Below are 17,534 nucleotides of genomic sequence, written 5' to 3' on the forward strand. Positions count from 1 at the left end.
TTGCAAAGTTTAAGATATTTTTTTAGTTTGCTGTGGGAAAGCACAATGCATGTGGTTGTATGTAGGGCTGTAAGAAATATTGTACAGTGAAAGCATGAACTGTTGTGAATTACTGTATTAAAATGTTTCATATTTTTCAAAACTGCTTGAAATTGAAATTTGTGTCACACCAAGACAGACCATGAATTAAATTACTTGGGATTCACATGATTGTATTTAAGCCCGGAGCAGCTGATTAGAAAGGGATATAATGTGCATTGGAAAATGTGTAAAGCTGACATGAAATAAATAGAAATACAAAAATACAAGTTTTTTTTACACTGAATACAATTAAGCAGAAATCAAACCACCATAAAGATGATCTTATATTCACCCGTGGACATTTGTACAATAACGTTATAATTTTTGTTGTACAGACATATCATAGAGGGTTTGTTAAGTACCATCTACACATAAAATATGAGTAAAAGTTGCAGCACGGCTGGAGCAAATATTGTTACACAGGAACATTTTGGCAGTATAGAAAGTGTCAAAATGTTTTAAAAATAGCTCATAGACCCACTTCCTTATGCTGATTGTTTGCATGTAACAAATGTTTAATTCTCTCACATATTTTTCTCCAATTAACACTTTAAAAAAATTGCATCTGCATGGCGGCAGATTTGCACAAACACATGGGATAGACAACAACCAAGGACCATTGCAATGAACAAACATTAATAGGACCAATAGAGCTATATCACACTGGAATGGTTTTCCATGATTTATATCTCAAGAATCTTTGAAAAAAGTTTAAGAGACTCCTTAAGATGTAATTCTTGAAAAAGACAGGCCTGCAAAATAGTTTCTCTAAATCATTCGTAGTCTCAATAATTTGCAGTGTGGATGTTCAAATTAACTGAGATAATTGTTTTGTATAGCCCCTGTCTACACTTGTTCATTTTTTACATTTTATTTGAAAGTGGACCTCAGGTGCTGAAGGACACAACTAATGGGGATCCAAATAAACAACAACAACAAAAAAAATGACATTTAGAAATGCAATGGGTTAGATAGAGTAGACTAAACCTCACATATCTGAATCAGTCAGATATAGGTCTTGTAGTTCTTCTTCAAAGGCTGAAACAGCAGCCTAAGTGCACATTATCTTCTGAACCCAGGTCAGTCATGTGTAATCAAATCTCTGGACACTCAATCTTGTTGGTTACTGCAGGATTTCACCTAAAAAAAGTGCTGATTTCAACATCTGATAGCGAACTTTATCAATATGAAGTGCTATGCATGACTACACCTGTGCAGGTGAGGTTGCCCTCCACCAAACAGTGCACACACCTCAAATCGCCGCATATGATGCTCTTTGTCCCAGAAGCCCATTGTATACAGCGGAGGAAACCCTGTGCCGTGAGCCGCCATCTTGGATAGACAGATCATACTTGAGCCAGGATAACCTGCATCCCTCTTCTGAGCAGCTCAAGAACACAAAGCTCAAAGGACTTAATATCTGGTAAGGAAAGAAAAGGAGCAAATACCTGAACACACTCATGCATATACGCCCTGATCCACGTAAGGACAGACCAGCTAGGCTAGCCTGTGTTTGCTAGTAGTCAGCTATTTGGAAAGCTAACGAGGCTAGCTAACAGATGGCTAATACTAGGTTGTTTTTTTATTATCGTTAGCTTCAAATAATGGTATGTATTACATATTAAACTGCTACAGATTACAATTTTAGGGGGGGGAAATCACTCGATCTCCAATGACTCAATATGTGTTGACAATATGGCGTATTTACCATAATCCAACCATCGCAGCTAAGTGGCTAACTAGCATGCTACATATTGGTAGCTGTTTTTTTTATTTTATTTTAGCAAAAATAATGCAGAGGACAAGTTGATTTTCTAACATAGTCAGACTAAACATGTGGTAGTTCCTCTATGTCTGTGTGCTAATAGTGGCACATGTCTTCCGTCTTGTGATTGACGCTATTTGTTGTCATGATGTGTCCATTGATCTCAAGCTAACAAGCTAACGCGAACTTAGCTGTCAAAACAGCTCATTTAGGGCCGTGATTGTTATCAGGCATGATCATGTGTTTGGTTTAAGACAAGTCAGTGTCAGGTTATATAGTTCCTCTCTTTTGCTTGGTAACATTGTGAACTTTTTGTGAGTAGAGTAAACCAAACCTAGGTTGTTTATTTGCCGGTTGTTAAACTAAGCTAGGGGAGCAGGCATGACGTTACAGTGTCATAGACGAGTGATAACATGGGACTCAACATACGGGTCTGTTTGCATTTGCATATGCAGATGGGCCCTTTTAGTTGTGGTTACTGTAATAGCAGTGATGAAGTAGTCATCTGTAGGTCTGATAACTCCTGAGCCAACAGTGTGTTAGTGTTAGACTCCTCTTTGGCTTTACTTTTCCTAACAACACATGTTTATGATTAGAAAAGAAGGCCCCTTAATGTCTTAAATGGATATCAATTTGGATAGATCTGCTCTGATCTATATCAAATGCTGTATAATGTCGGCTTCTTGTGCCCCCAAGCACATTGCACTTTGCTTTTCTTTAATCATATAAATATTATAAAACATCAAATTTGACTTTTATGCATTGTAAATGACTGTGATTATGTCCATAATTTTGTTTTTGGGGGCTTTAAAGAGTGACATGATTTGAATAGTTGGCCTGAACATGAAGAAAGCACTGTTACTGTGTGTTTGTCATTATTTCCTGATAGCCCAGATTGGAGTCGTGCATCATCCGCTCTATATGGGAAGTGGCTGTTGAGAGAAGGAAAGGCAATGCCAGTGTTATAAGATTCAGTGGGTTGGGGAGTAATGGAGAAATGCTGAGGCTGCATTCTGGTCACATGATCTTGACTCGTTAACGGATACTCATGGGGTTTATGTATATATCAATAGTGTATGGGGTTTATATGATATATTACGTAAGTTGAGTATCAAAATTGAATTGGATATTGTTTTCCCCCTGTCCTTGGTTACCTACTCTAATCCCTTACTCTCCAGAGCACTGAAAACCATGACACTGGGTGTAAAAATGACACATGAGGGTCATGTGACAGGAGGCAGTCTAGAAAATGGCCCTCAAATAGTACTCTATGATAGGGAATTAAATTGAATTAAATTATACTAGTGTTATTATCTAAATCAGTTGTAGCATTGCAGTGTGCAAAAGTTTGTGATAGTGTACTGTGGTCATTCATTTAGTGTCAAAATTAGCCATGTTTTTAACAAAGTAGTAATTCCTTTTCATACTTAAGACAACTCCAAAGCATGTTTCAGTATTTCTAATTGGGTAGATCCTACGATGATCATATGGGAAGCTCATTAAAACTTTTTTGCTTCAGTTAGCTAGTTGGTGTAAGCCTGAGTAATCAACAAATGTCAGGTCAAGTTGCAGAGCTTGTGGAGGACTGTCACTGTGAGCCAAGTCTTTTCTGAGGCCTCCAACAAAAAAAAACAGTCACAGCCTGCTCTGGTAAGTTGTTTACATAAATGATAACACTGCTGTTAGTAAGAAGACATCTCTCTCTCTCCAGGAATTTAGAAATACTGATAAATGCTTTTGAGTTGTCTTAGTTATCAGATGTTATCCTCTAAGTTATTTTCTCTGAACATAACTGTACTCTACTATTGGTGTTTTCATGTTTTAATATATATATTTTTCAGGCATAGGATTAGTATGCATGTCAGTATCATGAGGGTACCTGACCCAACACCATTTTTATTAAAGCAACATTTTGACCTGAATTAACCTCAACTAAGTTCCCCTGCAGGTCGTCTACCTTTCCTGTCTCTGATCCTTTATATTCACCTACTTACTCTATTTTTAATCCTCCTATTTGTCTCTTTTTTTCTCAAATCACCCCCTCTTACATTTTGTCTGGTTCTGGCACTGTCAGCATTAATCTGGCCAGTCAAACACAGTCACTGTACTGCAGAGTAGGACCATAACACCATCACTAGGCTCTGATGTGGCAGTGATTTCAGCACAGTTTTCACTGAGCTGCAGATCAGAGAAAAGCACTGGCAGACTTATCTATTCCAGGGACATAGAAAGCATCAAACTGCTGAATGATTGTTAAGCCTGAATTATTTACATCTCAGCAGTTACACTACAAAGCGGTCTTAATTCAGCACAAATACAACATGGCCTTGGTGTCAGAAGACGGCATTGCAAGATGAATTTTAAGGGGCAAATTGTTCATGAGAGAGACAGCCTGCTTTCTAAAGCTGCTTCACTGATGTCATACATGACCCGATCATTTATTTATGGACAAATCTGTGCATGTTCAAAAAGAGCATCTCCTCTTGGCGGTTCAACCAGTGTATTTTTTGATATATTACTGATGATATTGTGTTGTAGATCTGAAGGCTCTTCCCTACATGTTTTTTTTTTTCTTCTGTGTGCTGTATATGGAGTGTGAACAATGAAGCATCACTGGGTATCAGATAGGTGTCAGGGCTATTTGTAGCTTATGTGGAAGGTTGCCTGATCTTTGAGCTCTGAAATATTTTTAATACTCTAATGTGAAGCATGCTAACTTCAGCTTTAGTGACAGTTCAAACAATGTGTCACTATATCACCAGAGTGGATACTTTCCCGTGTTAAATCGAGTATTGTTCGTGGATAATGTTTAAAGTACATGGCTACGTCTGTGTTTTATTTTTCTGCCTTTTTATTTATGTAAGCTGAGCAGAGATATGAAGTGTGTGGGAAGTGCAGTCATAGCATATCAAGTATTGGTGTTTTGGTTACTTGTACAGTCTCAGCGGTTGCATCTTAGGCATTAAATAGGAAGTTATTCATGGCCTTATCCAGGTCATACTGGCTGATATTGATGTGCACCATGTTAATAATCGGTTAATTTAAAATTGCATAATATAATCAGGAAGTTATTCAAATGGTTTCACTGGACTTTTCACACATTATATATGTTTTGATGTTTAATTTACATTCCAACACAAGTATAGGCAACTGTTTGAATTGCTGTACTTTAGCGTGTATAGATGAAGCGTCTGGTTTTGCCTGGGCTCACATTATTACGGACCTATGGCTCTGATTGGATTATAGCTTTGTGAATAACACTGGCCCTTACATGACCAACTTAAATTCAGACATCCATAGTACTTAATGTAATTTTATATGCACACAGACATCCTCAAGTTTAACTTTTTTAGCCTCTCTTCTAGCAAGTATGTTTTTTGACAATTGTATTTGAATTGATTATACAGATTTGTACAAAATGTGTGTAGTGTAAATGTCCTTTTTTTTGTTATTATGACATATGTTTATTATTATTCATGAAACAAAATAAGTCATGATGATATTCAGTCAGCCGGCATGCAGAATGAATGTGGTCAGTGTTGAGTTTAAAAGACATTGTCATTGTTTGTAAAACAACATGTACTTTTAAAAAAAGCATTGCACTCTACAATACAGTGAATTAATGCTCTTGCTTGAATTACCTTCTATAAATAGGAAAACAACACATTACTGTCAGCTTACGTGCCTAAACTTCCCCTTCTCTCTCTCTTTCAGAGCCACAATGGCCACCGCACCGTACAACTACTCCTACATTTTCAAATACATCATTATCGGTAAGTGAGCAATGCGTTTCAGTTAACCTTGTTATTGAGCAGTTCACAGTGCATTGATATATCTATCCCACTTCCCATTTCTATGTGTTGTATGCTTGATACACCCCACAGTGAGTGGGTCCAACGTGTTTCTATATGTCTATTATAATCTTTGATAAAGCACCACATTTTGAGGGGTGTTTCTGCACGACTGCATTCATCTGCTGAAAGACAGTAATACTGGACAAACAGATATAGCAGTCAAATTGACAAATGTATGAATCCACTGTAAGTCCACTCAGATGTTCTGTAGTCCATGCTTTATAATGTCTTCACAAGTACCTTAATGCCATACGTAATTGTGCTACTCTGTGCTGTTTATTATTGACTAGATTACCATACACTGCAAATGTGTAATTCGTGTTTAAATGCCATTCCCCTATTAGAATTATGTCCCATTTTGGAAGACATGTTTGTTAATGTAAGGACTCGAAGTGAACGTATTGTTGCTTTTACTTGTACATACATTTACAGACAGACAGATGCATAAACAAACACAACCTCGCCTCTGGGCTGTTTACCCTCCTCTCATGTGAAATCTAAAACACCCTGGCTCAAAGCTAACTGTCGTCAGCTTGGACCTTAAAAGGGTGTGTGTGTGTGTGTAACTAAGTCTTGAAGTGCAGCCTGTGGCTTGCTTCTTCACTTTTTGCTAATGCTTTTCTTTCCTTCACTAGAACAGTGAAGTAAACCTTCACCGTTTGGTTTTGAAAAGGGAAGTCTGAACGTCTTGGGATCCAACTTGTTGTTGTTGTTGTTGTTGAACACAATTTTCTAGGAATCTTTTTTGATGTTTTTAGCTGAGTAAAATAAAGTAACTTTGAGGCTGCTCGATGTTTTTATGCAAATTACCGATGAAAGCATCAAAAGCCATTCTTAAAATATTGGCACAACTTCAATAACAAGGTATTCAGTGTAAAAAAAATATTTATTTTGTCGATAGACACCTATCACTTTTAATTTTCAAACTGTATTGAAAGTACACAATATATTTAAGTTTTTCTCTAGTATCGGCGCTGACTGTGTAGGAGTGGCTGCTACAACATGCATGGGAGCAACATTGCAGGCTTGAATAGAGAATTGTTCTCTTCTGCTATTTAGTTTCTCTCTCTCTCTCTCTCTCTCTCTCCACAGGGGACATGGGGGTAGGGAAGTCATGTTTGCTCCACCAGTTCACAGAAAAGAAATGTAAGTGCTGCCCTAATTTTTGACTCCTGTTTGTGTGTACTTGTGTCCCAGTGTGTGTACGGTTGCCAGGTTCAACTGGAGTGCCTCGATCGCTTTAGATTTCTTTATGCGCCAGCGGAAGTCAGTGGCATAGAAGTAGAGTGTGAGCTCAACAGTGAGAGACTCTTCTTCTGGGTGTGAGTCAGCTGCAGCCTCCCATTACCATTCAGCTCTGTTTTGTTCAGTGATACTATTAACGAACCAGATGCTGTGTTCCTCATTCACATGCCACCGTCACATCCTGAGCATGCACACACACACAAACACACACAAACACACACACACACACACTGGGGTGATTTAGAAAAGGTTTTCAGTATCTTTTTAAAAGATATTTGCCGCTTTCTGGGTTTTTCATACTTTCAATTTACGACTGTGAGTATGATGACTCCAAAAATGTTATTATTGATGCACCTGCTGCTGACTCAAAACGGAGCCGTGTGACTACACACGTATTCACAAAATGTATATTACAAAATTAGGATTGTAAGCGAACACACTTCCCGTCACACTAACTGTACATGCATCTCAGTTTAAAACTTAAATAAAACGAAACCATTAATTCTTTCCTCATAATCGCTAACGCTCTCAAAATGTTAACGTCACTAAAATAATTTAAATTGATGATCAGGGGAAATGCATGTAGCAACACAAACGAATGCATGACCATAAAGGGTGTAAAATAGCCTCAGTAGACTAAACTAATTGGCCCGAATACTCAAACTGAATTGACAATAACTTCACTTCCCCTCCACAGTCATGGCGGATTGCCCCCACACGATTGGCGTGGAGTTTGGTACGAGGATAATCGAGGTGAGCGGCCAGAAGATCAAGCTGCAGATTTGGGACACGGCGGGGCAGGAACGCTTCAGGGCCGTCACCCGCTCCTACTACCGCGGAGCTGCAGGGGCGCTCATGGTCTACGACATCACCAGGTACAGGACGCTTGTTATGTGTTAATGTAACTTTACTCCAAAGCTTAAGAGGAAGGTTAATGTCCGTCTGATGTGCACAGTTCACGGACTCCCTCCTGAACAATTTGTCTCACAGCTTGGGTCTGACCCTCTTGCCCAAACTGTTAGATGGTATCAGGGGTGTGCCAAATAAACACAGTTCCACATGTGGAATGTCATTCCACACACCACACCCACCTCCAGTAAGGGCCATTCAAGGCCCCAGAACCGGTACTTAAGTGGAAGAAATAATATGAATTGTTTACATCACTAATGTCATCAATTAATGTGACCACCCTCAGCTTCTGCTGGGCTAATTGACCAAAATGGGAGACAAAGATGAGTATACGGTCCGGTCCAGTTTAGGGAGTACACGATGTCAGTGCAGTGAACTCCAGATGTTCCCTAAATTGTTTAATATCTGTAACGATGTCGGTCTGCTCCCATTGTTGCACCATCACCATCCTGATGATGTGGCAGCTGCAGACTCTGTCCTGATCCCTCCTCAGAGACGGCAAGGTTAAGTAATTTTTCTTGTCGTCATAGTAACCACTGTCCCTCTGTTGATGTCATGCAGGAGAAGCACGTACAACCACCTCAGCAGCTGGCTGACTGATGCCAGAAACCTCACCAACCCCAATACTGTAAGTACACAGATAAACATCTTTTCATTTTCTGTACTCTAATTATTCTTTGTTTGTCTTTTGCTCGTAAACTGTATATACCCCTGCACCCACTGTGTAGTTTTCTTTTCTTCATGAGTCATTCCTCTCATGTCTTTTAAGTAAACCTCTGTTGTCTGGTCTCCTGCTTCATTTCTTTTGGTTTCCTCTGTCTCATTCTCCCTTTCCCCTCAGCCTGTTTAAAGCCACAGAGCCCTGTCCATTTCTTAAATTGGATTTCTTGGTAAATATGATTAGCTCTAAATCACTCTCCTCTCATTTACCGAGCAGTGTTCCCACAGAGAAATGTGTTTCTGTAACATGCCCCCCTTTCACTCCAGGTTTTAAACATCAAGTGTAAAAGGTTTTCCTGCTGTATAAACAACAGGGATGTTTATTAATATCTAGCTACATATGGTGTGTCTTGTTCAACCATATTTTCTTTTGCTCATTTTAATGTTGAATATGATCACAGCGTAAACCTCACTATGCTTTTATGAGTATTATTTGAACGATTTTTTTGTTTGGTTCTTCCTGTCACCTCTTGACTATAAAAAAAATAGTAGAAAAAAGTCAACAGAAGCCTATTAACCTTAATCTGTTTTTCACAGAAGTGCCTTGTGTCGGCCATGTGGTGGCAGTGTTGTAGTCTAGTCATGACTTGTGTAAACATGTGTTCCTGCTTCAAGGGAGTTTATTTGGCTGCTTATGTTTTGAGATGTGAAAACATAATGAACACATTAAGTGTTCACTTGACGGACACCATAGTCGTCATCTGAAAGAAAAACAAGAGTTGTGTAAGACTTCTTGGGATTTAGCGAGGGCTTCTAAGAATCGGCCGTCACTTTTCCCAATAACAGCCAATAATTCAAAAAGTAAGATTTTAATTTGACTTAAATCATATGTTAAGATCAGTATCATATTCAACATTACTTAGATTTGTGCCTATGACTCTCTTTTATGCAGTTTATGTAACGCACTTTTCTCATCAAGAAATTTGAAACCCACAGCAAAGTGAGTATTGCTGTTAAAAATTCTGGAATAAAGCTGAAGAAAACATGAATGACTTATGCTCACATGCAGTTGTAGGCGTCTTAGGAGTTTGTCTCTGCAACAACAAGGGAGCTCATTACATTAGTACATTACGGGTCTAATTACATCACAGTTGCTAGGCGCACTGGCAAGCGTGCTCATGTGGGGCTGTCGGTTCCTCAGTGTATCTTTCAATCATTGTGTTAACAAGACAACTCGCCAGTATATCGAGAGGATTGTCTGACTCATCCCGCTTCCTGTCTCTGTATCTCCAGGTGATCATTCTCATAGGAAACAAAGCGGACCTGGAGGCCCAGAGGGATGTCACGTATGAGGAAGCGAAGCAGTTTGCCGAGGAGAACGGTGAGCCACACACAGAACAGCCCGTGTTCGGGAGACAGGAAGGAGGGTTCTTGGTGGAGGAAACATTTTCCCTTTTCTGTTTTATCAGTCTGTCTCTCTTCAACTCTTTAAGGTGTTAATCTATTCAGACACTCAGACATCTTCAACATTGACCATTCCATCCTCCATTTTAACAAAAGGTCCAAATATTTCAAATTCAAATGGGATTTAGCCTCTATATGTTTTTCCAAATATTTATAATAGAACCCCTAATGGCTGACGAGATGATTCATTTAATTTGCTATCAATATTACTGAGACAGATCTTAGGAGAAGTTGATTTGAGGAAAGCAGAGATATTAATTGAAATAGGGGGCGAATGAGAACTTGGTATTTGAGGTATGTGAGCCTGTAACAATGTTTTACTGACTCTGTCATTGCATCTGTTTTGTGTTCTCCAGGTCTGTTGTTTCTGGAAGCCAGCGCAAAAACGTAAGTCTGCACAACTTCAGCCGCTTCACTGACTTGCAGAACATGAAATATCCCTTCGATTACATTCTTAAGCTCCCATTTGCCTCCTTTTATCGCGTCACTCTCATCTGTGTTTACGTTCCACGTTTAGAGGTGAAAACGTGGAGGACGCCTTCCTGGAAGCCGCCAAGAAGATCTACCAGAACATCCAAGATGGCAGCCTGGACCTGAACGCCGCCGAGTCCGGGGTCCAGCACAAGCCCTCAGCCCCCCAGGGCGGTCGGCTAACCAGCGAACCACAGCCCCAGAGGGAAGGCTGCGGATGCTAATGACCAAGCAAACCCCCCTTCATCCTCCCTGCCTCTCCGCCCCCGTCTGTCCCGCCCGCCCGCCCGCCCGTCCTCCCTCAACCATCCCCCCTCTCCCCTCTCCTCCATCCATTCCTCAACCTCGGTACGTCCATCCACCCTCCTCCCTCGCTGCACCAGGCGCTGCATGAGAGCAGGGCTGCGGAGGGAAGGAAGCGGGGGACGGATATCGACTTGGGCCAGACTGAGCTGTGTGGACTACATCTCCCCCTCCTCTTCTCTGCCTGTCTGTCTCCCTCCATTGCCGTCTCACCCCCTCCTCTCTAAAGTCTGTCAGTGTGTCGTCCTCCCACAACTCTCCTCTTTCGCTCCCCTCCACTCCTCTTGCACCATTCAGTCTAGACCCCCCCCACCACCAGTCGTCTTAGTATCGTAGACGCCACCACGCACTCATTACACGGGTTACTGACACTTTAGATAGATGTAACATTCATACGATAATGATAAACCGAGACTGTTTTTTTATGTTTGGTTTTATAGCTATATATGACATGTAAACATTGCATTCAATTTCCATCCGCCACTGATCAGTTGTATATGAATCTGATCAAAATGATACTCCTGAAGTCTCATGCATGGTTTTACCAATCCAGCATTTAATGGGAGACATGCGGGTGTGATATCTGTCCTGCTGTTAACTGTTGCAGGATCAGACAGTGAAGGCATGAAGTAGTGAGTCATGCAGCCACACAGGTAGAGGCTCTTAAGTGTGTGTCAAAAGAATGTGTAGCCGAGGGAGCTTTTTTTTTTTTTTTTTTTTTTTCAGCAGCAGGATTCAAACCTGCTTGTGGCTTTTTAAAATTCTGTTTTCTGCTACTCAGCACGAAGAGAGTTCCTTTGCCGGATGTGGCAACACTGATGTTCTCGGGGGGGAGACGGGGGAAAGAATTTAGAGAACCCGGAATTGCTGATAAGTTAAAGTAATTCCTCAGTCTCTCCTCTGAGATATCACAGGAAGTGTTTTCCAGCTAGTGTGTGTTTGTGAGTTTCTGTCTGTTAAAAAGTAGGATGGGAGTTTCATTTGACAAAAAAAAACCAAACATGGCTTTTTTTATTTTTGGTGGAAAGATTCATCCACCATCTCTCCCTCTCCCTCTCCTCTCCTCACCCACCCGACTCCCAAAACTTCTCCCCCAGGTCATATCGACAGATTCTGTCTTTACCAGCATTTTCTTTGTCATGGTTTGTTGCCTTATTATAATTAATGTTATTACTCTTTAATCTTTATTGTATTGTTGCACTTTCTCTTCGCCCTGCTGTTGGAATCACCCCCAAAAATAAATCAACTATTTTAGATTCATTATTGCATTTTACTGGAGAATAACGTCAAAATGCAAAGCGGTGGCTCACATGGTCAGAATATCAAAGTATCGGCAGCATGGTCTTTAAAACTGTCAACACTCCTTTTGTTTCTAATGCTGCACTAACGAGCTGATCTGTTGATCATTTGGGCAGTTGTTCCTCTGCCTTGTATAATACAACACCACGCAGCATGCCCCCCCCCCCCCCCCAATACACAGTGAAATTGTCAAAATCCAATTATGTTTTTTTTTTTGTTTTCAGATAAAAAATGTCTGTACCATCGAGTGATTCCCCGATTGGATAGCTGTATATACTGCTTCTTAACTATTTGTGATGACCTCGCTACTTTACAATTTAGAAATTTATTTGCTGGCTCTGCCAAGATCTGTACAGTTGATGTGCTAGTGGGTTGCCTGTAATTCATGCTTGGGAAATTCTGTAACATAGTTTCTATTAATAAATGTATGTAAAGGACAGACACCCAGACACCCCCCCCAACACTACTGAACCTGTCGACTGGTTGAGGGGAGAGGAAGTGGATCGATTTCATGTGCAAACTAGTATTTATGTCTGCAAACTCTTGATTCCTCTCATTACTGTATGGAGTGGCAAATGGGGCACTTTTATGTTTCTGTTTTTCTTTTTTTCCATCCCATCATTGCTCCTCCACATGGGAGGGGCCTGCATCGCTGTCTTAACTTTTGGGGAGTGGGGATTGGTTTGTTATTGTGGGAAGTTGGTGGGCTGGGTTTTCCTTTTTCCTGTGTCCCACCTCTTTACAGTCTGAGTGACCACTTCCTGCTTTTGTCTGTCCACGAGTACAAAAAAAAAAAGTACATATGTATAAATTTTTAAGGAGCTGTGCTAACATTTAAATGCATTCTTGAGTGTATATGATTTTAAAAATGTTGACATTTTGATTTTAATGACAAAAATACTCTAGACAGAAAAAATAAATTATACATAACCTGTTGCTGTGTGTCTGTTATTGCTTCTAGAGAAACAGGTTTTAATAAAACGGGGGAAAAATGATTAGGTTGAAATTGAATTACAGCAACTGGTTTGTTTTTTCCCGAAGAAAAAGATCGTGGGAGTGGAAAAAGCACTAAACTCGGTGATGTATTTCAAGTAGCACAACTGCTTTTTATTTTATTGCAACAAAAATTGCACCAAGGCTAGAGAGAGAGAAATAGGAAAACAGAAAACATATTTACAAAGGAAAGCAAAGTTTGTCTACAAAATTGGTGAGGAGGCTTTAGACATTAAAGATGAGTAGTGGTATGGTGGTAAGGAGCAGAATAAAAAAAATAGAGAGCCAACACTAACAGTACCATGTTGAAGTCAAGGCAGCTTGCAGTTGACTTGTGTCGGTCAGGCATCGCAGTCAGATAGGGCACACGGGGGTGAGGCGACCACAGCACGAATGCTGAGAATGTCCAAGAGTTACTGACGGGCATAAAGGAACGTACGACGTTACAGTGGAAATTCATGGGTTCTTTTAGTCTGTAATGGTCAGCTTCTCGCTTATTCATTATCTTGTAAGACAGCAAGTGACAGATCCATAAACATTTCAGTCCAGTGTTTCCCCCAGGATATATATATTTATATTTTTTCTGCTGGGGTGGAAAGCCTCTGAAACAGCATTTTGGCCACGTGACATAAGCCCTCCATCGACATGGCCGTTTCTCAATACCAAGTATGGTCAAGTATGGACTTGCAAACTTGCAAGTTCATACTTGGATAGTTCGACTCGGGAGGACGCAGTACGGTCATTTTGCAATTGGAACAGCAGCGAACTTGATGTCACCAACGTCACCAACTCAGCTCGTCGGTCCCGCTTACTCCGGTTATCTTCAGTCATATATATTGACAATAAAACGAAATATGATATAAAACACAACCCTGCCTTTTTTCGTTTTCATTTAGAAAATATTAAAATATTAATATGTATATGTTTTGTGTTACATCTCCAACCACAACCACAGAGACACCGGAGCCAGCGGCACATCTGGAGAGGCCTTGCCGAGATCAGGCTGCTGTCAGCGGGATGCATGAGCACCACCGCCCGGTCTCCTCTCTGGTCCTCTCATATCTCCGACAAACGTCGGCGCTTTTTTCAAACAGGCTCTATCTTGATAAATTGACCGCATATTTTAAGTCTTAACTACATTCTCGCTTAAAAAAATGTTAAAACTAAATTCCGTTACACAACAACAGCAGTATTTAGACAGTTATAACTGACAGTTGTGAGTCGTCTCCGCCACTGTCGTCTCTTGTTTGCTGGTGAAATGCATTCTGGGAGACTTGGCTGTCCAAAGTCCACACAAGTCTCCTCCGATGCATCCCCGATATAATGGGCGGAGCGAGGACACTTCCGGGTATCTGGACCGTACTTGGCTGGATGCGAACTTGTGTATTGGAACAGTACTTGGGCCGCGCTAGATGACGTTTCACAAGTTCACGAGGACACAAGTACAGAGAAGTTCACATATTGAGAAACGGCCATGATGTCCCTCAGTGGTCAGAAGTGACACTTTTTCAGTCTGACCCCCCTTAACAGATCAAACAGCATGCTGTTGCGAGGCCGAGCTGCTACTGATGGCTTCTGTGACTGGCATGTAAAGAAAGTTGGGTCAGTTTAATGAAAATAATAAAAAAGGTCCAGTCTAAGGACAACATAAAACAACAGTCAGATCCACTAAGTAGCAGATCGTGCACCCTGGTCCCTCTCCAGTACAGACTGGAGATAACATTTTTTTTTTGGTATGGCATCACACATCCAATAAACAAAATTGAAGACACGGCTATCTGTAACCACAATTCTGCACTTGTAATGTGGCAAATCTTCAACAGCTCTGCCAAATGTGTTTAAGGCACTATTTGTTACCAAAGGTGAAGGCCACCAGCTCATTCTGCCTCATTTGCTTGCTCCCATTATTATTTTATGGCACATGGTTGCAAATACTGCAAAAGGCATTCATACAGAACAATCACTGGCACGTTTCCGTCACTCAGCACACGACCAATCACTGATGAAATGGCAAAATGTTGGGATGTGTTGGACAGAGGCTTCATGTCATAACACTGTGGTTCCAGAAGCTCCCGAATTCTTACAGGAAACTGCGAGATCAGTCGTTTAAGTCTTAGAAGGCATCCTAGAACGAGTTGAGGTTAAAGTGTTTGTTTTTTGCTCATTGTCATCGGCATCAATGAAAAACCGAACACTAACAGTGATGGAAACAAATATCACAGGCCTCTTTTCTACTGGGGTCATGGATGAAGGGGGGACGACGACGACGACACACAACTAGAATACATAAGACATGATCATTTCAAAAATGATTGGTGAAAAGTCATGTTGATTAAGAATTGGCCCCTCGCCTCTCATGAAGGCCAGAAGACACTGTTCGTTCAATGTTAAGGCTTTTCAATATTGCATCTCTGTCTGACGACGTCGCCGGAGAGATTCCATCAACAATAACCACAGGCTGAAGTGTTTCAGAGTGTACTGTGGTGTGAAACCTTCACTCTGCTGCTGCTGCTGCTCTCCTGCAGGCTTTACCCTCAGATCTCCGACGCAAGCTCGGCATCTGCCGCAGTTCATGCGCATTCTCAGAAAAAAGGGTAGTCTTAGATACGGTTCATGTCAGTTTTATATGTTGGTAGTTTAAGTTTTTATGGCGCTACCTCTGAACAATGTCACTAATCTCTTTGACGGAGGACAGCAGCTTGCTGAAGTCCTGCTGTGCATTGGCACCCCCTGTGGCGGTGGGGCAGATCTGCAGCTCACGCAGGCTGTTCTCAAGCTTGTTGATGGCCTCGCGGAAGGCGAACTTGTTCCTCATCTGCTGTATGGAGTCGACGTAGCTCACGCAGTACTTGGACAGGTTCTTGCCGGCCTCCAGCACGGCGCTGTGGCTGCCCGTCTGCTCCGAGTTGCGGCAAATGGCGGCGCGGAGCAGCTCGGTGCCTTCCAGCACCATCTTCCGTGTCACAGCCGAGTTCGGGGTGCGCTCGGCGGCCTGGCGGGGTGCAGTCTTGCGGAGGGAGCGTCGGGTGTTCACTAAGGGGATGAAAGCAGTGGGCGAGCTCAGGTCGCCGGGGGAGGTGAGGGAGGAGGAGAAGCCTCCTAGGCTCTGGCTGGAGAGGGAGGTGCTCACTGAAGTGGAGGAGGAGGAGGTCTTTAACGGTTGAGGTTTGGAGGTGGAGCCCAGGGGCAGCTTCTTGGAGCCCTCACTGAGGGGAGAACGCGCTTGGTCACTGGCAGTGGTTGTGTGGTGGGGCTCTGAGAAAGAAGGGAGGCCCTTAGCTTTGATCTCTGAGGTGATGGATGAGGGAGACGGGAGCTCTTGAGTGGGACTGCGGGAAACCTTGCCCGTTTTGGCATTGGTGGGTGGTGGAGGTGGTGCTGGCTTGGGTTTCTGTAACTTTCCTCTTTCCCTGACTGACGACGAGTCCACAGGGTGCCTGTGTCTGCGGGCCCTGCACTCTTCTCCAGCTGCCCCCAAAGCAGGGAACACATTGGGCTTGAGAAGCTCCGCGTGGAGAGCGCTGGTCTTGGAGTTCTCCAGTCCCCCCAGCCCGGGTCTCCTGACCACCTTAGGTGTTAATGTCTGGGGACTGGAACCAGGACTGATATCAGTGTCTCTGCCTAGGAATGCAGAGGAAACATCTGATAAGGTGTTCAGACGTGGCGGGGGAGTCAGGGTGCCCTTTCGAGGGGCGTTCTCCCCTTTTTGCTCGCTGGTTCTCTTGCGTGGCAGAGCCGGCTTGCCCCCGAAGGTGCCCGAGTCAAAGTGCCGCTGGCCGAGGTCTCGCGGAAGTGTGACAGACTTCCATTCAGTGCCGTCTGAGCCAGTTGCCATGCTGGAGGACCACAGGAAACGCTTGGAGTTGGACATTGATTCCTCCTCGCTGGGCGGTGTTGTAGCCGCTTTCCCTCCGGGGCCGGGCACGGCAGGAGCTCCCTTCTTCCTGGGAAATAAAGGCCCCGGGTAGGTTGGAGCCCCGTTGGTGAGGCCCCCTGCCCCATTATTGTTACTCAGGAACTTTGCGGAGTCGAGGCCGTGCGTGATGTCGTTGATGGCCAAAGATGCACCGTTGTTGAAGCTCTCACTGTCTCGAAGATCTGGAGTCACGCCCCTCCTGTCAGGATGGATGTCCATCTCCCTGAAAGAGGAGCTGCGTTTGGGTGGAGCTGGTGCATTCTTCTTCTTCTTCTTTATGAGGCTGAGAAAGCCACTGCCTCGTGTCTTGTCCTTGTCTTTGGGTATCAAGCGGTCGTCCTCATTCAGGTTACTGTCCAGGAGGGGGCGCTCTTTCCTGGGGAGCATGGGTGAAGACACAGCTACATCCGGCTCCAAAAGGTCTATGAAGAACCCAAAAGAGGCAGGAAATCATCAGTGTTAAAGAAGAATACAATACTTTAACTACTTATCAAACTAAAATTCAAAATTACTTGGTGCTGGATACTGGAGCATATATTTACTATTTCACAAGAAGTGGTAGCAACAAGGGCAG

The 17,534-nt window shown here is 42.4% G+C and overlaps 2 protein-coding genes across 5 annotated transcripts in view; one reads left to right on the plus strand and one right to left on the minus strand.

Annotated features, from left to right (window-relative positions):
• Positions 1-1,378: 1,378 nt before the first annotated feature.
• rab14l (RAB14, member RAS oncogene family, like) lies at positions 1,379-12,979 on the plus strand. The gene is made up of 8 exons (XM_054612064.1): positions 1,379-1,504; positions 5,561-5,619; positions 6,793-6,846; positions 7,643-7,820; positions 8,416-8,482; positions 9,808-9,895; positions 10,335-10,365; positions 10,496-12,979. The coding sequence occupies exons 2-8, from the start codon at positions 5,568-5,570 to the stop codon at positions 10,671-10,673; spliced, it is 648 nt and encodes a 215-aa protein (XP_054468039.1). The 5' UTR covers positions 1,379-1,504; positions 5,561-5,567; the 3' UTR covers positions 10,674-12,979.
• Positions 12,980-13,197: 218 nt separating this feature from the next.
• abl1 (c-abl oncogene 1, non-receptor tyrosine kinase) overlaps positions 13,198-17,534 on the minus strand; it is a 30,598-nt gene continuing 26,261 nt past the window's right edge. For all 4 annotated transcript variants that reach the window (XM_054612085.1, XM_054612084.1, XM_054612087.1 and 1 more), the window contains exon 11: positions 13,198-17,382. In XM_054612085.1, the coding sequence (XP_054468060.1) occupies positions 15,698-17,382 (1,685 nt within the window). In that variant the 3' untranslated portion in view covers positions 13,198-15,697. The remainder of the gene's footprint in view (positions 17,383-17,534) is intronic.

The sequence above is a fragment of the Anoplopoma fimbria genome, chromosome 14, assembly GCF_027596085.1.
Source record: "Anoplopoma fimbria isolate UVic2021 breed Golden Eagle Sablefish chromosome 14, Afim_UVic_2022, whole genome shotgun sequence".
NCBI lineage: Eukaryota > Metazoa > Chordata > Actinopteri > Perciformes > Anoplopomatidae > Anoplopoma > Anoplopoma fimbria.